This window comes from Sorex fumeus, unplaced genomic scaffold (assembly GCF_029834395.1).
Source record: "Sorex fumeus unplaced genomic scaffold, SorFum_2.1 ptg000072l, whole genome shotgun sequence".
NCBI lineage: Eukaryota > Metazoa > Chordata > Mammalia > Eulipotyphla > Soricidae > Sorex > Sorex fumeus.
The window spans coordinates 52,493,462-52,513,788 of record NW_026606129.1 but is presented as its reverse complement, the minus strand read 5'-3'; the positions used below and the strand labels follow the sequence as shown (position 1 = coordinate 52,513,788).

At 50.9% G+C, this 20,327-nt stretch overlaps 1 protein-coding gene across 1 annotated transcript; it reads right to left on the bottom strand.

Annotated features, from left to right (window-relative positions):
* Positions 1-335: 335 nt before the first annotated feature.
* ALAS1 (5'-aminolevulinate synthase 1) lies at positions 336-16,275 on the bottom strand. Its single transcript, XM_056129510.1, has 11 exons — positions 16,142-16,275; positions 15,080-15,298; positions 11,637-11,867; positions 10,194-10,343; positions 9,085-9,307; positions 7,715-7,899; positions 6,567-6,746; positions 5,626-5,790; positions 3,127-3,395; positions 2,455-2,617; positions 336-635 (listed from the first exon to the last, which is right to left on the bottom strand). The coding sequence occupies exons 2-11, from the start codon at positions 15,276-15,278 to the stop codon at positions 475-477; spliced, it is 1,926 nt and encodes a 641-aa protein (XP_055985485.1). The 5' UTR covers positions 15,279-15,298; positions 16,142-16,275; the 3' UTR covers positions 336-474.
* Positions 16,276-20,327: the final 4,052 nt, after the last annotated feature.

Here is a 20,327-nt window from a genome sequence, read left to right as displayed (position 1 = left end):
TCAGGACTAACTCCTAGCTCTGCACTCAGGAATTACTCCTCATGGTTGGGGGAACCATATGGGGTGCCAGCATGCAAGGTCAGCACCCAACTCACTCTATGATCACTCCAGGCCCTGTAGTCTAAATTTAAAGTAATTTTTGTTTTTTGGCCAACTTGGAAGTGCTCAGGACTTACTCCTTGCCTTGTGCTCTGGAATCACTCATGGTGGTGCTCAGGGTACCGTATGTGGTACCAGGGATCAAACTAGACAAGTGTCTTAACCTTGTACCATCTCACTGGACACAAGAAAATTATTTATTTTTCCCACCCAGCAGTGAACAACAGGAGGACCTGTCACGTAAACAAGAATTTATTTTCAGGATTATATTTTTACTTATAGACTAAATTTAATATAATTTAAATCACATATACAGACAATCTGGAGGCTGTGGCTGTGGCGGGGGCCGCTGGAGGGAGTGTGGTCTCGGCACGCTCAGGCCTGGGCAGACACCAGCTTGCTCATGCCTGAGAAGAAGGACTTCTCTCTCTCGCTCATCACTTCGAAATGCAGTGGCCTCCGGCAGAAGTTGCACTCGGCTGAGGAATGTGGCTTGAGTTCCAGCCCCACTCGCTGCCAGGTGGCCAGCAGATTGTCTGTGGGGAGAAAGTGTTTGAATGAGGGGGGCAGGGGTAACACACCCAAGAGAAATGAAAAACCACATCTGCAAGAATATCTCAAACACAAACATTTATAGCAGTGTACTTTCATAACAGTAAAAATGTAAAAACCTAAGTGTTCACCAACTGATGAATAAACAAAACGTGGTATATCTGAGATGAGAAAATGATCTGGTAGTGACAATAATGGGCTGGAGCGACAGCATAGTGGGTAGGGAGTTTGCCTTGCATGCGGCTGACCCGGGTTCGATTCCTCCATCCCTCTCGGAGAGCCTGGCAAGCAACAGAGAGTGTCTCGCCCTCACGGAAGTGCCTGGCAAGCTCCTCATGGCGTATTAAATATGCCAAAAACAGTAACAAGTCTCACAACAGAGGCGTTACTGGTGCCCGCTCGAGCAAATCGATGAACAATGGGAGGACAGTGTGACAGTGCTATAGTGACAACAAAGGGCAAGAGAGAGAGCACAGGGGGTAAGGTGCTTGCCTTGCACACAGGTGACCCCAGTTCAATTCCAAGACCTGAATGTGGTACTCAGCACCACCAGGAGTGATCCCTGAGCACGAGGCAAGGAATAAACTGAAGAGTGCCCGAAAACAAAACAAAAAGAGCCACAGACAAACAAAAACAAAAAAACAAAAAACCCCGAAAACGAAACAATAAAAAACCCCAAGCCCAAATAAATAAAACAAAAAAGCATACCCCAAACCCAAAATCCCAAGAGAAATGAAATTCTGAGACCAGCTTCACTATGGTGAGCCTTAAAAACATGCTCAAGGGCTGGAGCAACAGCAGGGAAGGCACATGCCTTGCAAGTGGCCAACCTGGGTTTGAAACCCACCTCCACACCCCCCCCCCCCCCCCCCCGCCATAGTCTCCCAAGCATGCTGAGGGCGGAGCCAGGAGCAACCCCTGAGCATCGCTGGGTGTGACACAACAAGCAAAAAAAAAAAAAAAAAAAAAAAAGCAACTCAAAACGAAGCCAGGTTTGATGGCACTGACTGTTGCAGGGACCCATTTATATGGAATGTAAAGTTCACGCACGTCCAGGCCCTGAAAGTGAATGCTTTTGACAGGAGTTGGTGACGGAGAATGGGGAGGGACTGCTACCAGACATGGGGTTCTTTCTGGGGTGACGAGGCTGTTCTGCACGGAATCAGAGGAGTGAGCCAACATTATAATGTACCTGAAAACCACTGCATACTTTTAAAGGATAAAAGTTATACTATGTAAATGGTATCTCAATAGGCTGTTATGAAATGCAGAAACAAAACCCGACTATGGTTTTACTTTACAAGCCTTCAAGGAAGAAGTTGTTCCAAAGTTGCTGCACTCTGTTGAAACTGAGCCTCCCTGGCAGCAGACCCACATCCAGGTGGGGACGTGGTGTCCAGGAAGGCAATGGACCTTTTAACAGAGGGGCTGGAGACAACAGCCCTCGGTGTCTGCCTTGAGGACGGACACGGGGCAGAGGTGGTGGATGGGACTGTAGGAGATGTACGTGGTATGAAGTGCTGAGTAATGCTCTTATCAGAAGGGACTCATTGAGCACTTGGCTCCAGCACCACAAAGCTCAAGGAACAGAGACACACAAAACCCAGTTCCAGAGAGCCAGAATCCCCATCTCCCAGTGTGGCCTTGTCACTATGACGGAGGGTACTTCATTTCTTGGCCGGGGGGGGGGGGGGGGGGGGCGCATGGTAACGGGGATCAAATCTGAATGTTTTAGAAGTGCTGCAAGGAAAAACACTGCTTTATGCAACTCTCTGATAAGGCACCAGAGCACCCAGTACTCACCCAGGAAGTAGTTCATCATCTGCGGAGTGTGGTGAGGGGTGGGGGCGATCCGAAGGAGCTCCTCCCCCCGGGGCACCGTGGGGTAGTTGATAGCCTGCACGTAGATGTTATGTCTGCTCATCAGCTCATCACAGATTTCAGTGTTCTTAGCAGCATCTGCAACCTAAGTTGGTAGGAAGGTCAGCACGGGAGGGGCTGCCTCTTGGCAGTGAGGCAACTGGGGGAAGGAACGGGGCCCCTGTGCAGCAGGACAGAGGCCTCACAGCTGTCAGTACTGGTGAGGGCCCCCGAGACACTAGCTGTGCACCAGAATCCCCCTCCGCACAGGCTGTACCCGTGTGCCGGCAGACACCAGCTACCTTTCACCCCACTCGGGAAGAAGGCAGCTTTGGTTCCGATGGCTGTACTGGTCCCACGCCCTCGAATGGGACACAAACTGGCCTGGCCCTTGCAGCGGGAAGAGCAGAATCTGCTTCAGAATTAAGTGAGCCGAAAGCCAAGTTCAGGTTTCCCAAGTGTTCCCCACGCTAGCTCTGCCTTTACCCTGGGAGGGGCAGTGTTCTGGAGAAGGAAACTCTATTCCGGGCTTCCTGCTGGGTCCAGAGGCTTCAGTTTGGAGGTGGGGGGAGCAAGCAGTAGGGAGGGTCATCGGCTGCAGCCAGAGGTCATTACCCGCACAGGGATGATGTGGCTGGGGCAGTGGATGACCGGGAGGCCAGCGTCCATCAGCATCTGCCTCAGGAGCTTGACGTTGCGCTGGTGCTGGCGGCGAAGGGCCTGGCCCTCGGCGCTCTTCAGGATGCGCACGGACTCCAGGGCTCCGGCCAGCAGCATGGGCGGCAGGGACGTGGTGAAGATGAAGCCCGCTGCGTAGGACCGGACGGTGTCCACCAGGGCGCTCGTGCTGGCGATGTAGCCTCCGACACAACCAAAGGCCTTGCCTGGGGGAAGAGCACCTCATTCACCACAGCCCCGACCCTCTGCACACAGCCTGCTCTCTGAAGGCTCCCCTGGCCACACGTTTCTGCAGGGAACACAGCTGAGGAGGGTCATGCAGAAGTCTTGCCCAAGAAGGCGCCACTGTGGTCCGTACCGGCCATGCTCCCGGGGGCAGGGCCCCAGCCGGGTGCTTGAACCCTCCTCTCACTGTAAGCTCTACCCCCAAGGCGGACCGTGACCCCACTGTGATATAAGCCGTTCTGGTGGGACTGGTATTATTTCCTATGTAAATAAACACTATACTCAGACAATTCATATTTTCTGGGTAAATATGAACATGCAACACCACTGGGGTGGGTTTAGGGTGCGATTCAAATTTCAGTCCTAAGTCCCTTTAGATAATCGCTCTCTCGAGTTTCAGGATTAAGCACTCCTGGAGAGTCCTCACGGGTTTTAACATTCTGTTCTTCAGTTAACACTCCTGTAGAACCCTGGGAGGGCTGGGTGGGTCCAGGCCCCAGCAGTGGGAAAGTTCCTTCTCGTCCTTCCCATCTTACAACACCCAGGCCTTCAGAACCCACACACCAGAGCCCTTTAAAGAAAAGAGCTGCTGGGGTTTGGAAACTGGAGGCCAAGTGCTTCTCCCCAGAAAAGGCGCTGCCGGTCTGTGTTCTCACACCAGCCCTCACAGCCGGGCTCACTTCTTCCCTTTCAGCCTGCCCGGCCTTGTCAAAGCGCAGCCTCCATGCTGCTAACATCTTAGAACTACTGCTCCACAGGGCTCATTACGACCTGTTTGGAAATCTTCAATTTCGTACAGTTTCCATAATTTTCAACCCTTTAGATTCTTCGCAGGCAAAGAGAAGGTCTAATTATTTGCATCCCATCCCCATCTGTGTGCCACCCAAAACCACGCTGGGTTCTACTGTCTCCATGACATCGATTCATGACCAGGGGCGAGAGAGCCAGCACACTCGCTAAGACGCTTGCCTTGCACCTGGCTGACCCAGGCTCAATCCCTGAGGTCCCATATGTTTCCCGAGCCCCACCAGGAGAGAACCTTGAGGCCAGAGTCAGAAGTAAGCTGTGAGCACAGACAGGTGTGCCCCCAGGACTCACACACACAAAGACAAAAAAAAAAAAAGAAAGAAAGACAGACAGACAGACAGACAAACCTGAATAGGCTGACAACCAGCCCAAGGTCACAGAGCTGGTGAATCTCACTGAGTCCGGTGGGTGACAGAGCTCTGAAATGGGGCCCCCAGAAATGCTGCCTCTCATTGAGAAACACCAGGAGACACTAAGGAGCAGGGGTGGACTGGGAGGACCCCTTGAAGTTTGGTTCAGAACTCGGCGCTCCCTGACATCCAAACCTGCAGGCCCAATGGCCGTTCTAGGAAAGACGATGAGAACAATTCTCATCATCAAATACAGGGGAGCCACTGAGTCACAGAGACAAAAAGCTGTTATTACGGCATGTAAACAGAATCAAAGTTATATGCTGAGGATGTTGCTCAGCAGTAGATGCTTCACATATGTGAAGTCCTGGTTTGATTCCTAACACCACAGAAAAAGCAAGATAAAAAGTTAGGGCCAGAGGCATAGTATAGTGGCAGGATGCTGGCTTTGAAAGCTGACCTGGATTTGATCCCCAGCATCACATATGGGCCCATCCCCATCGCCAGGAGTCATCCTTGAGCGCAGAGCCAGGAGTAATCCTAGAGTACTGCCAGGTGTGACCCCCCATTGCCAATTTTTTTTTTTAAATGCAAAACAAACAAAAAACCCTTAGAGGACAATGAATGCTATTACCTTGTCCTTTTTTTTTTTGGTGGGGGCCACACCTCATACTTGATGATGTTTAGGATTTACTCTTAGCTTTGCACTCAGGAATTACTCCTGGTAGTGTTCATGCACATGGCATCCCAGGAAGACTGAATCCAGGTCAGCTGTGTGCAAAGTCAACACCCTCCCCACTGAACTACTGCTCCGACTCACGAATGGTATTTTTGCTGTCTTCAGCTCTGAAACACACTTTGATTCTGGAAAGCATGCCTCCACGAGCGATGCGATCAAGCTCTCATCACTTGGGAAAATTAAATTAAGATGAAAAAAGGGCCCGGATTTCTATGCTATTGCACTGTTCTCACCTGCTCCAGTTAGACCAGTTAGACCCTGGCCTTGCTAGGATAATAAGCCCGGGAAGACGGCAGACGTTCAGCATATACACACCGAGTGTTCCTGAAATGATGTCCATTTTGGGCATGATTCCGTCCCGGTCGCCAATCCCTCCACCTCGGGCCCCGTACAGCCCCACGGCATGGACCTCATCCACAAAGGTGATGGCTCCAAACTCATGCGCCACATCACACAGCTCTTCCAGCGGGCACACAGCCCCTGAGGAAAGACCACAGATGAGTGAAGAGAGGCCATGCCCAGAGACTGCTGTTTGAAGTGTCAGTCAGAACAATGTCGTTTACATTCCGAATTCACATTCTGCTTCGTTTGTTTCTGTTTGGAGGCCCCACCTGGCGATACTGAGAGCTTTCTCCTGGCTTGGCACTCAGGAACCACTCTTGGAGGTGCTTGGGGGCACAGACAGGGTTCCAAGAATGGAAGCAGGTTGGCCGTGCGCAAGGCAAAGGCCCTATCCTGTACTCTCTCTCCTGGCCTCTAAGGTCTCATTTTAATTTTTCTTAATTTTAGGCACTGTGGTTTATAATACTGTTTGTTTGGTTTTGGGGTTTTTGTTTGTTTTGTTTATGGACCACACCTGGTGGTGTTCACACTTTACTCCTGGCTCTGCATTCAGCAATCATTCCTGAAGGGCTCAGGAGAACACATTGGGGGCCAGTAATTAAATTCGGATTGGCCATGTGCAAGGCAAGTGCCTTACCCACTGTACTATTTCTATGGCCTCTCAATAGCATTTTCAAATGAAATCTACTTTTCATTTAAGGTTCCAGCTTGGGGCCAGAGAAAGCGCCATGGGTTGTGCTGTACTTTGCCTGTAGCTCACACCTGGGTTTGAGCCCTGGCACCTCTATGTCCCCTGACCACTATGAGGAGCAACCTGGAGTATTAAGCTGGGAATAGCCTCTGAGCACCACTGGGAGTGGCCCCCAAACCACACAAAAACAGAAAGGCCCCAGCTTGGCTCTACTCAGACTTACCATCCATGGAGTGGACAGTCTCGAATGCAACAATTTTGGGTACCGAGGGATCAGATCGTTGCAGGAGCTCTCGGAGGTGGCTGACATCATTGTGGCGAAAGATGTACTTGGGCACTCCGCTATTCCGAATCCCTTGGATCATGGAGGCGTGGTTTCCAGAATCAGAGTAAATCTCACAGCCTAATGGATAAAAATGCTGTTTATCCCAAGCTGTCCCAAAGACAAACCATTTCCTAGAGAGTCAGACTTTCAGGGTTTTGCCCTGAAAGCATCACTCTTACCCAGCTGAGAAAAGATACAGTGTGCCAGTTCCTGCCTGCCACAGAAATTGACGGAGGCTTCTCCACTGAGAAGGCCCACAGATGTAGAATAATCCAGACACAGGAAATTCATCTGCTGTCAAATCTGGCTGCCTCATTCCAATACTAACAAGTTTTACTCCAAAAGCAATCAAAAGATAACTAAAAATGATGGAAATGACCTAAAATGCAAAGCACAACTGTAGCAATTAGTTAAAGAGAGTCCTTCAAATCATGTTCTACCAGAACTTGCAATGTACGATTAATGCTTAGTGCTCAATTCAAGAACAAATGTTCCTAGTGCTAGAGCTCCTAATGACATTTTTTACACATTATTTTATTCAAATACTAGTCTGATTACACATCATCCAAGAACACAAAATAACCAGCTGTGAGAAAGACGGAAGCTCTGAATCGCTGTAGAGATCTCAGCACAGGTTGGAGAAACCAGCAAACGCCCTTCCTGCCGTACTATCACTTTTTTTAACAGGTCACTCCTGGCAGTGCTGGGGATTTAACTCAGGGCATGCACATGCCACGTCTATCCTCTACCTTCTATGCTATCTCCTTGACCCAGTAAGCCAGTATTTTGATGTTGCTCAGATGCCAAAAAAATAAAAACTCGGGGCTGGAGCGATAGCACAGAGGGTAGGGCGTTGGCTTTGCACGCGGCTGACCTGGGTTCGATTCCCAGCATCCCATATGGTCCCCTGAGCACCGCCAGTAGTAATTCCTGAGTACAAAGCCAGAAGTAAACCCTGTGCATCGCCGGGTATGACCCAAAAATTGAAAAAATAAAATAAAAAATAATAATAATAAAATAAAGACTTCCGTGACCGATTTCCTTACTTGGCATCATTTTAGCCAGAGTGTAGAGGGTGGAGTCGTTGGCCACAAAGCAGGAAGAAAACAAGAGTGCCGCGTCCTTCCCATGGAGGTCAGCCAGTTCCTGTTCCAAGTCCACATGAAATTTGCTTGTTCCAGAAATGTTTCTAGTACCACCCGCTCCAGCACCATGTTGCTTCAAAGTCTCCCTAAAGAAAAGGCAGGCAGAAAATTAATTTCATAGTTTTGGAAACTATGAAAATTGTTCCCAGGATCTAGGAGGTTGAAACATGATATTTTGAGGGTGGGGGTCACTCCCAATAATGCTGGAGGTATACATACATACATACAGATATATCACTGCCACTGTCCTCCCGTTGTTCATCGATTTGCTCGAGGGGGCCCAGTAACGTCTCCAATCATGAGATTTGTTGTTACTATGTTTGGCATATCGAGTACGTCACGGGTAGCTTGCCAGGCTTTGCCGTGCGGGCGAGATAGTCTCGGTAGCTTGCCGGGCTCTCCGAGAGGGGCGGAGGAATCGAACCCGGCTCGGCCAGGCTGGCTGTGGCAAACACCCTACCGCTGTGCTATAGCTCCAGCACATATAGATACACACACACACACACATCACACATACACACACACACACACACACACACACATACACACACACATCACACATATATATAGTGCCAGGATTGAACCCAAAGCTTCTTGGGCAAAATGTGCGTGCCAGTTGTCAAAACCACCTGAGTGATTCTTCCACTATGAAATATGGGCTCAGACCGTTTTTAGGCTGGGTGGGAGAACGTGTCCACAATGAGTATCACTGCCACTAGGGTGCATCAGGAGCAAGAGTTCCTTTCACAGTCTGAGTGCTGGGAATAAGCTGTCAGTCTGCTAGGGCTTCTCTTCTGGGACAAACATTTCTCTCTCCAGTGAACTGACAACTGTCTCTAGAGGATACCCTCCCTAGACCAGTCACATGGTGTCAGGAGGTATCTGTTACTAATCCTTGGATGTTGCTGAGTTTAGCAGCAACAATCTCAATCCTCCCTGGCCATGGCAAGCCCCTGATGGACATGGGATCTGCTAAACCTTTTTAACGTTTAGTGTCACTGATGGTGCTCAGAGGCTACTCCTGGCTCTATATTCAGGGGGATCAAATGTGGTGCTGGGGACAGACTGGGATTGGCTGCACGCAAGGTGAGCACATTGCCCCCTGTACAGTATTCTTTCCAGTGCCTCTGAAGATACTTTTAAAGGCTAGTACTTTGCTCTGGCATACTTTCCGCTGCTGAGTCTTCACTCCGTAAGAGATCTAAGCCATCTGAATCGTCAGTGTCTTTCCAAATAATGTGGGAGGCCAGTGCTGGCTGGGGGCTACTTACATGACTGCCCCACACACCCGTGGGTGGCGACTCATTCCTAGGTAGTCGTTGCTGCACCAAACAGACACCTGTTTTTTGGTGATGAGTGAGTCAGAGTAGTCATCTGCCATGGGGAAGATGTGCGCTCTCCGGTTCACAGTTTTAAAAACTCGATAGGTATGGTCAGTTTTTTTCTCATCAATTTTCTTCTCAAAGAAACGATCATATTGAAAAGTAGAAACAGCTAGAAACCAAGACAATAAAAACTGATGGTTAAGTAGCACCCCTGGACTTGGGGAAAATCTGGGTTCCAATCCCAGGTCAGTCACTAAGGGCTAGCAGAGAAGAGTCTGGGTGAATGAAATACTTGCCTGGGTATTACTTAGTCATTTGGTTTGGGGGCCGCACCCAGATCTGCTTTCGGGGACCACTCCTAACAGGGCTCAGGGCCCACATATACAGCTGGGGATCAAACACAAGTCAACTGTGTGCAAGGCAAATGCCCTACCCTCTGAACTATCTCTTTGGTCCCAGACCCACACTGTGTCTGCTTCAAACAGGAAGTTCAGAAAGCAAAGGCCCAGAAGATGGCTCAAGTGGCTTCAAGTGCTTCCCCGGTTGGCTCGGGGCCAAGAGTTGTCCAACCCTGACAGCTCCCTGGGGGCTGTCTCACTCGGGAGACAATGAGACTCCTGGTGAGAGGGTAAGAAAGAGCAGGCAGGTCATCACAGGACTTGCTGTCACTAAAGCTAGAGCAACAGACTTGGCTTTTGACTCCATTGTTTTGCGTTGAATTTTGGGGTTTGTTTTTGAGCCATACCTAAGGGACCATGAACTCTGGCCCTTTGAGCTATGACCCCAGGCTTCAATTTTACAGTTAATCTACTACATGTTTAGGTTAGAAACTCCCTCCTGGGGCCAGAGAGAGGACAGGAGTTAAGGTATTTGCCTTGCATGAAGTTGATCCTGGTCTTATCCCAAGCACTGCATGGTCCTTCGAGCACAGACCTGGGAGTAGTCCCTAAGCACCACAGAGAGTGGCCCCAACCCTCTTGCCCCCCCCCCCCCCCGAGCCAAATAAAACAGACGAAAAACTCCCTCTTACAACACACAAGAATAATGGAACTTACATTTTGGCAAGTTATCCTGCAGAAGATGGGACACTCTTTCTGGCTTTTGCTTCCGCATGATATCCTGAAAGTTCTTCAGCAACCCACTCTGCTCCCCACCATCGGCCTTCACGCTAATCGCACCAGGATTCTCTGAGGTCTGAGCAACCTCTGCAACAAAAGTAATGCAAGATCAGGAAAAGCACCTGACTGAGTCCACCACACCTTCCTAGAATATTGTAGAAACTCACCCCAAGGAGACTGACCATACCCAGTCACTTGTGAGTGCATAAAGCTTTTCTTCTTCCATTTTAATTATGGCAGTTATTTTGATTTTGGTGCCACACCCAGTCAGATTCAGGGGCTACTCCAGGTTCTGTGTCATGCAGTGCTGGGAATGGAATCTAGGCCCTCCTGCATGTGAAGCATGAGTTAAGCCCACTGAGCCATCTTTCTGGCCCCCGTTTTAATTTTATTTTGGTTTTGGGGCCACACCTAGCAGTGCTCAGGGGACCTTATGGGGTGCTGGGGATCACACCTGGGTTGGCTGCATGCAAGGAAAGTGTCCTGCTGGCTATAATATTGCTTTGGCCCCTCTGGTCCCATTTTAGTAACTATAACAGCCATCACCTACTTCTGTTTTAGTATCAGTTACTAGTCAGTTTTAAAGAACATTGCAGTCCAGAGTTCTCTAGCTAAAGGGTGGGAGAGAGAGTACAGTGGGTAAGGCTCTGGCTGTGAGTGCAGCCAACCCCAGTCTGATCCCTGCACCATACATATGCCGTCCTGGCCTAACCCTCGCCCTCATCTCAATTTTCATCACAGAATAACAATTATAGCCATATAAACCGCTTTTGAGAGTGGCTTTTTCTGTCTCTTTTTGCTAACAGGACCTTGCAAATGCTCCACGGATAATAGCCACAAACGAAATCACCGTTGTCACTTAATGACATCAGTGAGACACACAGCTAAGGAGGCCCAACATTATCACTTATCACAGTATCATCACTTTTATCTTTAATCCCAGCAGTGGTGGGTATGAAACGAAGAGCAGTAGACAACAGTTTATGACTGCAAGATGCTATAAAAAATTAAGCAGTTCCAGGGTCCAGAGAGAGCACAACAGGTAAAGAGCTACCTTTGCATGCAGCTGACCTGGGTTCGAAACCCCACATCCCATATGGTCCCTGGAGCCCCATCAGAAGTGATCCCTGAGCTTAGAGCCAGGAGTAAGACCTGAGCACGGTTGGGTGAGGTGCAGAAACAAAACAACGACAACAAAAACCAAAAAGAAATAAAGCAATTACTGTAAAACTGTTAATGTCCTATACACACACAGAGTACCACTCTTTGGCCCTAAAAGAGGAAGGTACCAAACTGCACCCTAACATGACCGTGCACATGAATCTGGGGATCCAAAGCACCACTTCACCCTTCCTAACAGTTCATGACTATAGCATTTACCTTTCCTCACGGTGTGCATCTCCTGCACATCCTCTTGAAGCTCGAGACTGGCTTTGCGGAAGACGCTGCTACCTTTCTGGTTCATCTGGGCGGCCAGGAAAGGACATTTGCTCGCGGTGCCCTGGCTCGCAGCAAGAGGCGGGTGTCCAGATGGAAGCTGTGAACCCTCTGAAGTCTGCGGGGATCCTTCAGCGGCCTTCTGAGCCACCTCGGGTTTGGCAGTTTTGTCTTCTAAGGGAGAGATAGAAAGACACACATCAGCTCTGGTTTGGAAGCACACCAAAAACCCACTTATTTCCTTCTCTGATTATCTTGAAAACACACTTTATACTTAACTCTCCCACCATCCACACTTTTTTTGTTTTGCTAATGTAACCGTTTTCCCATTTGTCTCACTGAAAGTGTTACCTTTAGGCTAAGAGTTAAAAGGCAAAGTTGAACAACCCCTCAAAGTCATTGGACTTCTTTTAAAAATACAGAGCAGGATTGCCACCCAATGCCTCTTTTGCAAACCACAGCACCCAAAAGGAGGGAGAGAACAAAAGGGAATGCCCTGCCACAGAGGCAGGGTGGGATGGGAGGGAGGGGGGTGGGAGGGATACTGGGATCAGTGGTGGTGGAGAATGGGCACTGGTGGAGGGATGGGTACTCGATCATTGTGTAACTGAAACCCAAGCACAAAAATTTGTAAGTCTACAACTGTACCTCATGGTGTTTCGCCAATAAAAATTAAAAAAAAATTACAGAGCAGGGTCAGAAAGAGTCCTGTGGGAAGGCAGTTACTTGCCCTGGGTGTGTCAGAACAGGTTAGATCACTGGGACCACATATGATCCTCCCAATTCTGCCAGGACGAAACCTAAACAAAGAGAACTGCTGGCTGTAGCCCCCCAAACAAAACAAATACAAACAGCGGGGGCCTGAGAAGTAAAGAGGCTAAGGGACATCCTTTTCTTGTGGCCAACCTGCTGGACCCTGGCACCACACAGCCCCCTGAGCACTTGCAGGGGACCGAGATGTCCCTGAGGATGCCCCTGAGCATGCCAGGGAACCTGAGGAATCCCTGGCACCACAGGGTATGAGCAGTACCGCACCTTGACCCTGACTCTGGCCCACCCACCCAGCTGGCCAGGAGTCACGACAAGTAGCCCCCAAGACCCTCATCATGCCCCCACAAAACTGTTGTCTAAGAGAGTTAGATTTATTAGCATTTTAAGAAAAAAGACCATCACTTGTCTCATTTTTCTCATCTAAACGCACCAGAGGTTCACAAGCTTAATTATGGACTGTAATTGTGCTCTAGCTATAATAACTCCCCTTGCCCCTTGAGCAAATCCGTTTACCTTCCTTCTAGAAAAGTCTTTCTTCATCATTATGGAATATTCCTGAGAGTCATAGGCTAGCCTTTCCCACAACCTGGGTGAGATGGTTCATCAAAATCTTCTATAAAGGAAAGCCAGAAATAATCTGAAGCTCATTTCATTCATTATAAAACACAAATTCACTGTAGGAAGTCTGGAGGAATGCTAACAGTACTATTATTCAAAACGGAACCGTGGCGGAATCCCACTACACTTCACCCAGCGTACAGGCTCCTTTGCCTTCCCTTAGCTGCGCTGGAGAGCACCGAGTGGGCGGTGCAGGGCAGCCAGGGTCACACTGGCAAGGGAGCAAGTGGGGGTGGTGCGGGGCTCTGAAGACCCTGTGTCTGGAAGGCAGTTGCTTTATCTCAGAGTCAAATCTAGCACTCCCAAATAGATTTCTTTTAAAGTTTCACTTATTCTGTATATGTTTGTTTACTGTCCTTTTCATTATGCAGATCTGTTTAAACTAGTAAATAGCTTTGTTAATGATATTTGTAATGGTTGCATGCTAGTCTGTCAAAAGAAACCGCATTCCACCCACCTATTCCTGCAACTCTTAAGTGGTAGAATTGTGAAAGACAAAGAATTGCTCAGTTAAAACAAACAAACAAAAAAAAACCCCCACTTGGCCCTGAACAATGGCAAAGAGAAAAATTCTATAAAGATTAAATCCTTCCTTCTTAGAGAGTGAAACATTCTGTTCTGCAAATCCACTTCTAGAGGACACACCTTAACAACCCTAGAAGGCCAGATATTCTTCTGGATTAAGCGAAATGTGAAAAGCCTCATCCTCTCCTGGCACAGCCAGAGCAAAGCTAAATTCTAATCTTTTTTTTCCTGTTTCTGTGACACACCCCATGGTGCTCAGGGGCAACTCCCAGCCCAGTGCTCTCAGGTCATTCCTGACAGTGCTCATGGGATGGTGGGGGGCTGGGAATCAAACCTGGGCTCCTGTACATCAAGTCTGTACTGGGTCCCAGTCCCTGAGCGTTCTCTCTGGCCCAACTCTGATCACTTCATTAAAAACAAAATAGGAATTCACATATAAAGATGTATGTGTTGACAGAAATTACTAGGTAAAGGTAAAGGTAAAGGCCCTCCCGTTGATCATCGATTTGCTCGAGCGGGCCCAGTAACGTCTCCATTGGAGACTTTGTTGTTACTGTGTCTGGCATATCGAATACTCTCGGTAGCTTGCCGGGCTCTCCGAGAGGGGCGGAGGAATCGAACTCGGGTCGCCATGTTGGCCGCGTGTAAGGCGAACGCCCTACCGCTGTGCTATCGCTCCAGCCTACAGAAATTACTACTTTAACAAATATTGTGAGTTCACTTATGTTAGATTCCTGGAGTACTCAAGTCACAAAGACAGAAAGAAGAATGGATGGGGGAGGGGAGGAGAGCGGAGGGGAGTAGTGTTCAAAGGGCAGAGTTTCAGCTTGGAATGAGGAGTTCCAGAAACTGCATGGTGGGACAGAAACAATATGAATGTACTCAACACCACTGAACTGCACAGATGGCTGAAATGTTTTGTGTTATGTGCATTTTACCACAAAAAAAAAAAAAAAACCACAACTTTCAAGGCTAAAATCTTCCACTCAATTTTGCTGGGAATACAAAACTGCTCTAAAAATAGATGATTAATAATTTTAAAAGGGCTAAATACTTACTGAAACACAGACAAGAATAGAACATTACAGCTTTATGCTTACATGAATGAGGCACAATGGAGTATAAAAAAACACATAATGTGGAACACTGTCCACATTTTTGTGTCTTGTTTTTGAGTCCTATCTGGATGCTCAGGACCCTTCGCTCTGTGCTCAGGGATCATTCCTGACAGGCTCAGGGGACCATACGGGGTGCCAGGGATAGAACCTGGGTCAGTCACGTGCAAAAGCAAGCATTCTACCGCTGTACAATGGCTCCAGCCCTTGTCCACACTTTATGAGCATAAAACTAAAATGCCCAATTTGGGTTAGTGGGGTTAGGACAATCACAGATTTACTTGAGATAATGCATCCAAAGAGGCTCATGCCCCACTGTCGGCTGGAAGGCCTGTGGCAGTGGCCAGTGACACTTACTCTCGTTGGCCGGTGGGGTTTCTTTGACCTGCTGGCAGTGAACAGCTGAAGTGGTCAGGGCCCGAGGGGCTGGCTTGGCCCCAAACTCCATCATTTTGGGGCAGTTTTGGGCATAGAACAAGAGAGATTTGCCCGCCTTCTGCAGAAAGGCCTGGGGTACCCGGGATAAGAACGGGCAGCGGCGGACGACGGTCTCCATGTCCCGGAGGTACACTGATCCTGTAGAAAGATGAGTGACATCAACGCTTGATAATAATCAAGCGAAATACCACTAAAAGGTCATTGTGCTCCAGTGTCACCAGCAGTTTACAGCCGGGCCCCCTGGACTACCAACAAGGTCCAGACAGAACTTCTGAGGACAGTGTGGTCGCGAGGAAGGGAGGGGAGAGAGGTTCTGCCACCAAGTCACCCCCAGCTCTACTCAAATGCACCTGCGAAGCCGCTTTATCCAGTGCCGATGGTACACTGACTGGTACACTGACGGGACTATGAATAAGCCAGGGACAATAAGGGGCAAATCGGGAACAGGTTCGGGAGGTACGATTGCTCCTCCAGGGCAAGCCGCAGCGCAGATAAGACACTTTGGCACATACCAGGGTGTGGAAGCGAGGCCAGGGGAGAAGTCACTGTCACCCATCCAGGCGCTGCCCAGCCCCCCACCCCAAGCTGGAGGCAAGGTCCCAGCGGAGGGCCCCCTAGATCCCTGATGCAGGGTTTCCCCCAAGTCATGCCCCCCACTTCTAGGTGAGCTGGGCAAGAGAACAAGCTCGCGGGTGGGGGGCTAACAGGGGAAAGGAACCAGGGGAGTGGGGGGCTGTCGAGCGGAAGGGGGTGGTCGCGGGCTGGGGAGCCCCGGCTCCGCGGGGGGTCGCGGGGGTCGGAGAGAGGGGAGCAAGAAGGGGCTCTAAGGCCGCCGCCAGGTGGCTGGAGCGGCCGGCCAGGTTAAAGGTTGCGAGAGGAACCTTGCCCCACGGCGGTGGGGGATGGGGGCCCCTGGCCGGCCGGGCTCCCGGGGCGCCCCCCACCCGCGGCCCGCGCCGCATCCAGAGCGCGGGCCCTCACCTGCGCGGGCAACGCTGTGGAGGTGACGGCGGCGGCGGCGGCGGTGGCGGCGGCGGCGGCGGAGGCGGCGGCGGCTGGGAAGCCGGGCCGAGAAGCTTGGACTGACCGTTGCCCTTGTCGGCGACGAGCCTCGGGGCGCGAGCGGCTCGGCCCTAATATAGGGCAGGAGCGCGCAGGGCGCGTGCGCGCGGGGCGGCGGCGGGCGGGCCCGCGCGTGCGCGTGCGCGCAGCGGGCAGGGCGGGGCGGGGTGGGGCGGGGCTCCGGTGACGTCACCGCTTCCCAGCGCTGCTTTCCTCCCGGGCTGGGCTGTGCGCCGATGACTTCAGCCCGCGCCCACCTCCCTGCGGACTGCCCAGGGTGTCGGAGCCGCACGGGCCCTTGGTGGGGCTGCGGGGCGGGAGGAGGCCGGGGAATGCCACTCGGGCTTTTAGAACAGGTTTCTCGGGCCGGGGATGTGGCTCCGGACTAGAGCATCATCAGCCTCGCACGTCCGAGGCCCTGGGTTCAAGCCCCAGGCGGGAGTCGAGGGTGGGGGGGAGTGGGGGTGGTGGGGGGAGTTTCCTTGCACAAAGGAAAAACAAGGCATTCTGGACTAGGTCTTAAGCGGATTGCCACCCCACCCTTCACCGACTTGAGGACTTTCTGAAGAAGGTGGGGCAGGATTGCTCAAGGGCAGAGTTAAAGGACTCCTTCGATCCCTGAGCTCAGAGCCAGAGTAAACCCGGAGCACTAACTCCATTTATTTGGGAAAAATAAATGGAGTTAGTGGGGATGATGGAAAAGTGGCTTGAGAGTGACGGAGCAGAAGGGGACACTTGTGTCACTGTCTCCTTTGAGTTGAAGGTACTTATTCTGATCCAAGTGAGGAAGGAAGGAACAGGGCTGACCAAGGCAGGTGAGAGGACAGGAAAGTGGTGGAGGGCAAAACCATAGGGCCAGCTCGAGGTTCTCACTGGACATGAGCTGATTATGATCTGTGCTTTCCCTTGTCAACTTTGCAAAACTCCTTGCTGGCTACACTGGGCAGTTCAGGAACCAAGTAGAAGTGGGTTGTGCCTCTTTTGAGCCTTCTCCATACCACACCTGCAAAGTCAAGCTTGGAAAACCCCTTCTGGTGTGTCAGTCTGTCTCCTTGCTCCCTCCCAGCTTAAATGTGGGTTAAGCTGGCTGGCCTGTTCCAGTTTGGAACAGCCCTACCCCCCATCCCCACTCTCTTTCTTTTTTAATTGAATCACCTGTGAGATAGTTACAAAGCTGTTCATGATTAAGTTTCAGTCATACAATGTTTCAACACATCCCTTCATCAGTGTACATTTCTCGCTACTTATGACCCCTGTTTCCCTCCCCAGGTACCCCAGTCTGCCTCTATGGCAGACACTTTTCTTCTCTTTTTTTCCCTCCCCCTTTTTCTGGTTTTAGGCACTATGGTTTGCAGTACTGTTACTGAACCCCTTCATTGGATGCATTTCACTTTACCTCTTCCTACCCCACTCTTGAGGAAGGGGATGTCCAGATCGCTCCTTCCTCCCACTGAGAAGAATAAGAGGCACAAAGTCCAGTGTGATGTGAGCAAGGCGTGCCCAGGTACTGCCCAAATCCAACCAGTTCTGAGGCAGGCCGAGGGCATCCCCGCTGTGGAGGAGGCACCTGCATTCTGAGCTGCCCTGGAGTCCCTCCAAGAACCCAGCACAAGGGTTCGTGTCTGGGAATCCCCAGCCAGGATCTTCTCTCATCCTGTTCGCATGCCCATAAACAAACCGGAAAGTCACAATAAAGGTCAGGCTGGACTCAGATCCGAGCCTGGATGGAGTGCACCGGGTCAAGACAACCCTGAGTGAGCGGCCCATCCTTGGGTTTCCCTTTCTGGGCAAGCAGAGTTCTCATCTCTATTCTATAGTTGACCTCAGAGACGGTTTGACCAGAGGTAAAGCAGAAGCACAAAGAACTGGTCACTTTGAGGTGCAGCGCTGAGTCTTGGACCTGGGCTCAGTTTCCTGGTTGTAAAACGCCCCCACTTCTTGGGCCGCAGGAGGGTCAGGGGAAGTTAGGAGTTTTAGAGGCTTATTGCTTACCAAAGAGGTCACAGGGCCTCTGGGACTTTCCTGTTTCATGGAGAGAAAGGTTGGGAAACAAAGCAGACTCATACAGAAAGTGAAATAGGATGTTGTAAACAATTCCAGATGGAAGAGGCAATTGCTCCAGCAGGCGCTCAACACAGCCAGAAAGTTTTCCAGGGAAGAAGGGCCGTGTGCAAGGGGCGTTCCACAGGGCTGGGAGATTGATGGGTGAGAAAGGCCCAGGCCTGACAATGGGGTGGGGAGACAGTGAGTAAGCAGAAAGCAGGGCAGCGAGGAGGTCAGACTGCATGGCCATCAGAGGCCCCAAGCCTCCCAGGCTCCCCCAGCCCCTTCCTGCTCCAGACCCCTCTAATCCTGACAAGAATCTGTGTTTTGTGTGGAACCCCCATCCCCACACTGGCCCTGCGGGGAACCGGGTGGGGTATTTTGGCAGCCAAATGCTTCTTGAGAGGTTTCCAGTGTAGGACCTTGGAGGATATGGACTAGGGGCCTGAGTTCTTTTGTTGCTGTTGTGTATTTGTTTGGGGGCCACACTTGGCAATGCTCAGGAGTTACTACTGGCTCTGCTGTCAGGAACCATTCCTGGCAGGCTCAGGGGACCCATATGGGGTGATGCAGATCAAACCCAGGTTGGCCACACTGGCCTACGGCAGGAGTCGAACCCTGGCTCTATCCCATCTCTGACCACATTACTCCTGCTTCTGGAGGTGGGAGCAGCCCTCCTGCCTCAGTGATGAGTCTGGGGGACTTATTCTGGCAGATCTCGAGTCCGTCCCCTGGGATATCCTGTCGCTCCTCCCTTCCTTTTCCTTCTTTCCCTCTATCCTTTCTCTTATCTCCTTCCTGACTCCCCTCTTCGCTTTACTCCCTGGAACTGCAGCACAAACTCTCCTTATCAGCGTGGCCCTGGGCAGGGGCGCTCAAGCAGCTAGGGTTCAGGCAAGGTCAGGCCCCACTCTGGGGATGACGCTAGGACCTGGCCTCCCCCACTTCCTCCCTCCCCCCAGTCTGCGTCATCAGCACCGTCAGGGGCTGCTGCACTCAGCTCCCTCCCAGAGCTCCTGGCAGAAGGAAAACGCCAGTCCCAGCGCTGGAGTTTATCCTTTCCACTCTGGGCTCATTTCTGGAGCTCATTTCAGCAGGGGGGCTGCTATGCTGGTGATACAGAAAACTAAGGGCAGTGAGCGCGGCTTTTTCTCTGGGTCTCAGTTTCCATGCTTTTTAGTCCCATGCAGACTCTTTCCACTTGAGGAGGTCAGCTGGATGTGGGACAGCCTCAAAGATAGACCAAACCTCCGCCCATGTTCCTGACCCTCGCTCTGGTCCTGGCCTTTGGCCAGTGGTGCTCCTGGGGGAATCAAGGCCTATTTGGAGAGTGAAGAGTCAGGGGTGGGATGGGAGTGGGGGCAGGGAAACTTGCAGAGTAGCCAAAGTTTGTTGAGACAGAAGTTGCTAGAAGAGCTCAGCTCTAGCCTGGAAGGCAGGAAATGTGAGCTCTAGAACAGGGGAGATAATACAAGGGTGTTAGGGTGATGCCTTGCAGGCATCTGACCCTGATTTGACTCACAGCACCACACGCTCCCCACCCAGCACCTCTGGGTGAAGCCCTGGGCGGCCCCAGAGCACTGTGGGAACGATCCTCATGGTCCAGGGCACTGTAGGGCCTGAGCAGCACTGCATTCTCAGGTCCCAGTGTTCAACTGTCTGACTCAGTTGACCGAGTGTCACTGGGAGTGGCCTCTGGGCCCCTGAGCACCTCTTGGGAAGCCTGCACCGCACCCCCCACCCCACAAAAAAAAGATAGTCCAGGAGTAGTAGTACATAGAGATAGTACAAGGGGTGAGGCCCTGCCTTGCCTTGAATACTGCTGACCCAGGTTTTGGTCTCTAGCACTACATATGGTTCCCCAAACACCACCAGGAGTGATCCCTAAGCACAGAGCCAAGAGTAAGCAATGAACACTGCTGGGACAAATGAACAAAACCTAAACAAAGTGTGAATAAGGGACTAAAGAGATAGTACAGAAGGCAGGGCACTTGCCTTACACACAGCCGACCTGGATTCAATCCCTGGCACTGTATATGGTCCCTGAGCATCACTAGGTGCG